At 54.4% G+C, this 8,015-nt stretch overlaps 1 protein-coding gene across 1 annotated transcript; it reads left to right on the forward strand.

Moving 5' to 3' along the window:
- Positions 1-3,195: 3,195 nt before the first annotated feature.
- On the forward strand, positions 3,196-7,841 carry CCDC28B (coiled-coil domain containing 28B). Its single transcript, XM_032877073.1, has 6 exons — positions 3,196-3,320; positions 4,543-4,733; positions 5,847-6,013; positions 6,133-6,326; positions 6,528-6,550; positions 7,682-7,841. The coding sequence occupies exons 2-6, from the start codon at positions 4,570-4,572 to the stop codon at positions 7,734-7,736; spliced, it is 603 nt and encodes a 200-aa protein (XP_032732964.1). The 5' UTR covers positions 3,196-3,320; positions 4,543-4,569; the 3' UTR covers positions 7,737-7,841.
- The last annotated feature ends 174 nt before the right edge of the window (positions 7,842-8,015 follow it).

An 8,015-nucleotide genomic window follows, 5' to 3' on the forward strand; every position in this document is an offset into this window, starting at 1 on the left:
TGTCTGTGAAGATAGTGATTTCCACTCCACCGCTCCCATCACAGTGGCCCTGCTGAGGGCTGACCCAGAGGCCAGTGGAACTGCCCTAGTGGCTGGGGGGGAGGGCCAAAGCCTGCTGAGCTGACTCCAGCTGCTGCCCCAGCCCCCCCAGCTGAGCAGCACAGAGGCGGTCACCCCAGGGACAGCCAGGCACCTGCCTGGGGGAGGGGTGCTGCCTTCTGTCCCTGTAACTGCTTCCCATATGGCCCAACCTGGCCACCCAGGTTTGTTTTAAAGCTGTGCTGACAGCTTTTTTTTTTTTTTTTTTTTTTTTTTTTTTTTTTTTTTGGTCTCTTTTTGGTATTCACAACAAACAGCCAGGGACTTGATTTTGATGTATTTTAAACCACATTAAATAAAGAGTCTGTTGCCTTACTGGTTTCTGTCCTGACCTCTGTGGTCATTTGGTGCTTCTGGATCCATCTGGCCATCACTGACTCATCTGGATCCGCTCCGGTGCTTTTGGCCGTGCTGTATCAGGCATCTTCCAGAGTGCCCCCCCCCCCAGCTGCCAAGTCACACCAATTCATTGGAACTGCCTGAGCAGAGCCCTTGGCAAAGTTGGCATTATGCTCATATACATAGAAGCATCAGATTTCTTTCATTCAATGAAAAGTTGGCCCTGCCCCGTGAAGGGTCAGGCTAGTGATAAAGAAAGATACTTTTTTTATTTTTTTAAGTGATCTCTGTGGGGTGCCTGCGTGTCTCATTCTCTGCACCCAATGTGGGGCTTGAATTTATACCTAGATCAAACATTCACATGCTCTACTGACTGAGCCAGCAGGTGCCCTGGAGAAAGATACTTTTATTTTTTTATCATTGTTAATATTTAAAGACTTTATTTAATTTGACAGAGATCACAAGTAGGCAGAGAGAGGAGAAAGCAGGCTCTCCGAGGAGCAGAGATCCCAATGTGGGGCTTGATCCCAGGGTCCTGGGGTCATGACCTGAGGCGAAGGCAGAGGCTTTAACCCACTGAGGCACCCAGGCACCCCAATTTTAAGATTTTATTTGTCAGCACAAGCAAGGGGACCTGTAGGCAGAGGGAGAAGCAGGCTTCCTGCCAAGCAAGGAGTCCGATGTGGGACTCCATCCCAGGACCCCAGGATCATGGCATGAGCTGAAGGCAGACACTTAACCATCTGAGCCCCCCAGAAGATACTTCTAGATAAAGAAACAGCAGTGGTGCTGTGGAACCATGAAGGAAGCCCTGTCTCCTTCAGCAAGGAGCTAGGGGTGGACACCTGGAAGGGCCTTATGACCCAAAGAGCAAGTTTGACAACTTGATTTAGTAGCAAAGTAGTTCACCTAGAAATGCAGGTGCACAGGAGGTAGGGGGAGGAGGGCACCAGGAGTCCATGTGCCAGGTTAAGGAACCTGGGCTAGATCAAAGGACAGGGGGAACCACTGAAGGTGTTCAAATAGAGTATTAGGAAGATCTGTGAGGAAGTATAAGGTAAGGAGACCAGAAACCTAGACATAGGCTAATTGAGGCCCAAAATTAGATGCCTGGATCACTGCTGTTCAGGGCTGTCTGCCATGGGAAGCACCCTTTGGCATTGTCCTACCTGTGAATTCCTTTGATTTTGTACCTTCCTTGAGAAGACCACTTTCTGCATGCAATTCTGAAGAATGGGCTGATTTTTTAGACATTCCTGCTCACCCTGCCAAGCCTAGGTGCAAAAGTTGGGGCTCCTGCACCAGCACCCTATTCTTTCTGGAGCCTGGGTTGGCCTGGCACAAAAGATGATACATGAGTGCCCAACAAACAGCAGAGACAAGTAAAGGGCCCTTCCCTCCAGGCGTCCACAAGCAGCTGTGTTTACACTGGCTGTGATGGTCTCCTTGGAGCCTCTGCTCCTTCTGATCAGGGTCTAAACAGGTTGATACCTTTCAGGGCTGACCCCAGTCAAAGATCCTTTGGAAGGAGTCCAGGGAGGCCACCCCAACTCTTGAAACTCCCAAGCCATGCATCTCTGAGGATAGCTTCACCCTAGGGGGGCTCCTGCACCCACCACCACTTTCCTGGAAGAGCCCTGGTGGCCCTCTAGGCACTGGAAGAGAGCAGCTTACAGGTTGTCCTCTCTGCCTTTGCAGACCCCTCCTTCCAGCCCCTGATTATTGAAAAAGTCCTGAATTAATGCCTTCCCTTCAGAAACAGCCTGGGTGTTGGAAGCACCTGGGAAAGATTCCTGCGTGGGTGCCTGTGGAAACAGCCCATCACTCCCTAACTTATCCGGAGGCCCAGGTACCGGGAAGCTGCTCTTGCCCATGGGAGGAAAAGGGGTCCAAGGTGCTGCGCACGTTGCCCTGGGGCAACTATTTGAAACTGCAGGGCACCCCGGCCAAGGATAAGCCTGTCCCCTGTTGCATCAGATGGTTCTCTGGGGACCGGAGCTAGGAGCCTCTGCCAGGTCTTTAAATAGCTGCTCCGTTGATCTGACCTCCCGGGCAGCATGGGCAGTGCTGGGTCAGTCTCCATGTGGCACTCAGGTTTCCCTCCTGGGGGCCGGGGTCAAGCACCAGGTAATCGCACTGATGTCCCTCTGACCTGATGCTCCCCACACGTGTCTCTTCGACCTGGGCGTGGGGAGGGAGGAGGCTTGGTCCCATCGCTCCCTCAGGAGCTGAACATAGCCCCCACTGCTTACCGGTGTCTGGATATCGTGGGATGAGTGATATTACCCTCAAAATATAGTTTACTTTCAGCAAATGGGATGATGACAGTATGTTCTGCAGGATTGTTATGAGGATTAAATGTACATAAAGTGCTTAATAGGGGATCTCGACTCAATAGACGGTTGTCTTCTCTTGCAGTTTCTTCCTGCTGCTGCTGGCATATATATATATATATATATATATATATATATATATATATATATATAATATGCTTATATATATCTTACATGCTTATTTACATTTTCTGCCGCGCATCCCTATCTCCCCACCCTGGCCTTCTGACAAAACCACCACCATTTTGTAAGGGACTGTAGCTTCTCCCCAGACTGATGGGAAAGTGAGGTTTTTAGATTGCCATCACACAACCAACGTTAGTCACTTTAGCTCAGCTGGGAAGGTAACGTCAAGTGAGAGCGACAGCCTAGTAACTGTCGTAGGTTCCTCCCATCTTCCATATCCCAACGGCTAAAGAAGGTCACTTTCTCTTTAAATGCAAATTACCTCCTGCTAGCTCTACATCCATCTGCTCAGTTCCCTAGGAGGAGATTGCTGAGGGCGGAGGGAACGGCACGGAAACCCCACTCCAGACCCCACACCTCCAGGTCAGTTGCCCCCTTCCAGGGTGTGTGTCGGGGGTGCGGAACGTCCCAGGTCTGAGGCTGCGTTTCGGATCTTGGCTTCCCAGTTGAGTGATCCATTTGGCACGCGGTTTTGAAGACTGAGCTTGGGAAATAGATCCCAGGCGGCCCCCAGCCATTCCTGGGGAACAGGGGCTCCTGCTCCATTTCTTCTATCAAGTCCCTAATTGGGCCAAGCCACTGCAATGCAAGACAGAGGACGTGCTCTGGTCTCCCCTCCACCACACCCCCCTGGGGCCGGCCAGCCAGGTGCCAGTTTGCCCCCAGTGGCCCCACCATCCCAGAGCACAGACCGAGGCTTGGTGGCGGCAGCCTGGAGCAAACAGCTTGGGAAAGCCCTTGGAAGGGCCTCCTCCAGGAGGACCTCAGCCGACCTGAGGCTTGGGGGTGGAGCTGGCCTGGAGGCTGAGCAGTGCCAGCCACAGGCGCAGCCATTGTTGGAGGCCGAGGCAGCCAGCTGCCAGACCACCCAGCCCCCCACCTCCGGCTGCAGCTGAAGCGGAGCGGGGCCTTTCTGACCAGGGAGGGGGAAGAGGTGGGAAGCCCATCCCAGAGAACTTCTGGGAACTGCCTGATGTTTGAGATTGGGGTGGGCGGAAGAGGAGGGATGCTGGCGTCTGAGTGGCAGGGTACCCACAGTGAGCCCCATCACCCATCCCCTGGTGGTGAAGGCCTGACCCTGAAGTCTTCCCAGGCGCCCCCACCCACACCTCTGTCACTTCCCTTGCCGATGGGATTTGTCAGCATCTGCCTGGACAGCTGATTAAACACAAGAGAACCTAGTTAAGACACCCCTAATCGTCCACTGGCCTCCTGCCGGCTCACATCCACTCTGCCTCCCTCTCCGTTTCCCCTGCCAGCTCCGCCCCGACAGCTCCTGGGACAGGAAATCCCAGCAGCAGCAGGACAATTGTGTCTGGTCCAGCCCTTCCAGGCAGGGGCCAGGTTTTCAGGCCAGGGCTGGAGGGCAGGTGGGGGACCTGGGGTGGGCCCTGGAAGCTCCTTCAAATACAAATCCAAGACCCTAGCAGGAAGGCACTGGCATCCGGGCCCTGCCCATCCTGGACAAAGGAGAGGACCAAGACCCTGGCAGTTATGAGGGGAAGGTGGGAAGGTCCCAGGGCCCTTCCTTTGCAGCCTCAGGGGTGGCCGGGTGAAGTGATGGCTTTGCCTCTCACTATCTCAGTGGGACCTGAGGTCCAGCCGGGATCCAATGGAGGACAAGAAGAAGAAAAGGAGTCCCAAGCCCTGCCTGACCCAGCCAGCCCAGGCCCCTGGCACATTACGAAGGGTCCCCGTGCCCACCAGCCACAGCGGCTCCTTGGCCCTGGGACTCCCTCATCTGCCGTCCCCCAAGCAGCGGGCCAAGTTCAAGAGGTGGGTACAGAAGGAAAGCAGGGCAAGGAGGGAGGGACCCCAACTCTGGGCTGAGCCCTGTGGGAAGGTAAAGACAGCCTTAGCCTAAGACTTAGCCTTAGCAACAGTTGATGCCTTCCCCGGGGCTGCCCCCACGGGCCGCTGAGAGAAAACTCAGAGATGCCTCGGCCCCAGTCTCTGTCCTCAGGTGTAGGGGAAAGGCCAGATGGGTGACTGGGATCTCCTCAGAACAGGCAGTGAGCGATGCCAGAAAGAGAGGCTGTAGGGCACTGGAGATAGAGATAGATAGATAGAGAGAGAGAATGTCTAAGCTGATGAAATTGCCTGACAGAAGTACGGAAGAAAAATATTGCCTGGGAGGTTCCCAGAACCACAGGTGGTTGTTGCCCTGGAGTGTCATGGAGCAGGAGATGGTAAAGGGAGACCCAGATGTACAATCCGAATTTTTGCTTAATTTTTCTAAATGGGGATCTGCATTCTACCGTACAAGGTCTCCATGTTTATTTCCCACGAAACACAAGGTGTTCTTTCTCCCATGACTGTGCCTCCCTGTGGCTTTGCACACTATCTGCCGGACAGATCCGTCTAGGGACGGCTGCAGGGGGTGTCGCTGAAGCCCAGGGCTGGAGCAAGACCAGTAGAAAATGCAACAGGAAAGGGGGGGGCAGGCTGAGAAAGGTCCTTCAGGGTTATCCTGGGGACAGTGGAAAATTCAAAACCGTTTTGAAATAGAAGAGGAGCGGAAAGATATTTTGGGGAGAGGTAAGATGGCTGTCATGGCAATAAGGAGTAACTGTCCCCAGGGAGGATGAGTGATTCCCCCAGGGTCATGGGAGGAATGAGTGCAGGGCTCGGACAGAAGCCCCAAAGCCCCCCTCCAGCCCCAGTTCTGGCTGAGTGTCACCTGAAGAAAAAGACTTCCTTTGACTCTTCTCCCTACCCCTCCTCACCCACTTCCCAGTCCTGGCGCCCAGGGCAGGGCCAGAAGAGCAGACATCCATTTCTGTTTGGGAGTAGATAGGAAGGTGAATTAGTGCATAGTCCGATGGCATGAAAACCTTTGGTACCTGGCCGCCCCCACCCTGTGACCTTGGTCATGCCCACCCCACCCAGGGTAGGCAAGGAGAAATGTCGCCCCGTGCTGGCCGGAAGTGGGGGCGGCTCTGCAGGCACGCCCCTGCAGCACTCCTTTCTGACCGAGGTGACCGACGTCTATGAGATGGAGGGGGGACTGCTGAACCTGCTCAATGATTTTCACTCAGGCCGGCTGCAGGCCTTTGGTGAGTCCCAGGGGCTGGACTGAGAGGGTGTGTGGGTGGGGCTGGAGGGCCTGGCCCCTGGGCCGTAGCTGGGGCCAGGGTCCCAAGCTACTCCCAGGGCTCAGACAGGTGTTGTCCAGGGAAGGAATGCTCCTTTGAGCAGCTGGAGCACGTGCGGGAGATGCAGGAGAAGCTGGCCCGGTTGCACTTCAGCCTGGACGTGTGTGGGGAGGAGGAGGAGGAGGAGGAGGAAGAGGACGGGGTCACTGAGGGGCTGCCTGAGGAGCAGAAGAAGACGATGGCTGACCGCAACCTGGACCAGCTGCTTAGCAATGTGGGTCAGGGCTGGGGGCTTCTGTTCCTGGGGACACGAGAGGGTGGGGGAGGTACATGATCCTAAGGCTATTCCTGGCCCCTGGGTGAAAAACTGGGGGTGCATGGAGCACCAACCCCCACCAGAAGATGCCTCACAGAGCATCTGAGGTTTGGCCTGGCGCATCTCCTGACAGAAACCTCCTTTCCTCTCTGTTGACAGCTGGAAGATCTTAGTAATTCTATGTATCCTTTCCAGGGGGACCCTGCTGTGTGTGTGTGTGTGTGTGTGTGTGTGTGTGTGTGTGTCACACCTCCCATAGATAAAATCAGTTTCCTTGTCCCCACCACCCTCTAGGAGTATTTACACTAAAACCAACATCTCCCCCTTCCTGTCCTACCGAAGCAGAATTAGCCACAAGCTGCCTCCCACGCAGACTTATCCCAACTATCAGGAGAAAGATAGTTATAGGGAATGTGATTTATCTACTTATGAAGATCCTTGCAAGCGAGGCCCCTGGCGGTCTTAGTCTGTAGAGCTTCAGACTCTTGATCTCTAGCGCTGTGAATTCGATCCCCATGTTGGGTGCAGGGATTACTTTAAAATAAAACCTTTTTAGTTACACTAGTGAAAAAAAATTTTTTTTAAGATTTTATTCATTTGACAGAAAGAGAGATCACAAGTAGGCAGAGAGGCAGGCAGAGAGACGGGGCAAGCAGACTCCCCGCTGAGCAGAGAGCCGGATGCGGGGCTCGATCCCAGGACCCTGGGATCATGACCTGAGTCGAAGGCAGAGGCTTTAACCCACTGAGCCACCCAGGTGCCCCGAAAGAAAATTTTCAAAGAGAGTTAGAGGGGTGAGCAGAGGGAGAGGGAGAGAATCTTAAGCAAGCTCCATGCCCAGGGCAGAGCTCCCTGCAGGGCTCCATCTCACAACCCTGAGATCATGACCTGAGCAGAAATCAAGAGTCCCACCCTTCACTGACTGAGCCACCCAGGCGCCCCCAAAATAAAATCTTTAAAAGAGAATCTTTGCCAGTACTTCAGCTCACCCCAATCCATGGCAAAGCTTGTCTGCTGTCTTCCTACTCTTTTGACATTGAATAATTATTTTCACTGATTTAGATTATCTCCCCAGTTAGTCTCAGCCAGAAATAGTGCGAGTGCACGGACCTGCACGATCTAGACCCAAAGAGAAGGGAGTAAGCCATCTAGCAAGAAGGGCGGGTGTGGACTGCCACCTGGACCACGAATCACCCGAGTCCTCCGGCCCCGCCCCTTTGTGCGGTTCGGAAAACTAAGCCAATGCAGGATGGGCAGACAGGGCTGGAAAGACTGGGGTCCAAAGCATCGCAATCCTTGACTGACTGGCACAGACAGAAGCTGCACCTGGCCGAGAACGCCGAACCCGAGGAGCAGTCAGCTGTATAGGTGTCGGACCCATGCCCAGACTGCTCCTCCCATCCCCTTCAAACTGTGACTTTTTACGGACTCGATCGGGTATTCCACGGCCCCCCCAGGTGCTACGGGGGAGGGGGGCACTGGATGGAATTAAATCAGAAAGAAAGACACCGGCTCCGTGTGTTTCCTCCCCTCTTTGCGCCTTCACTCGGAGAAGGCCCCCAGAACCCGGAGTCACCCCTGCGCGACACACCGGTTTGGACGGTCCCGCTAGGCTTGGCGGGGGGGGGGGGGGGGGGGGGGGGGGGG

This window comes from Lontra canadensis, unplaced genomic scaffold (assembly GCF_010015895.1).
Source record: "Lontra canadensis isolate GAN:19392208 unplaced genomic scaffold, GSC_riverotter_1.0 scaffold60, whole genome shotgun sequence".
NCBI classification, from domain to species: domain Eukaryota; kingdom Metazoa; phylum Chordata; class Mammalia; order Carnivora; family Mustelidae; genus Lontra; species Lontra canadensis.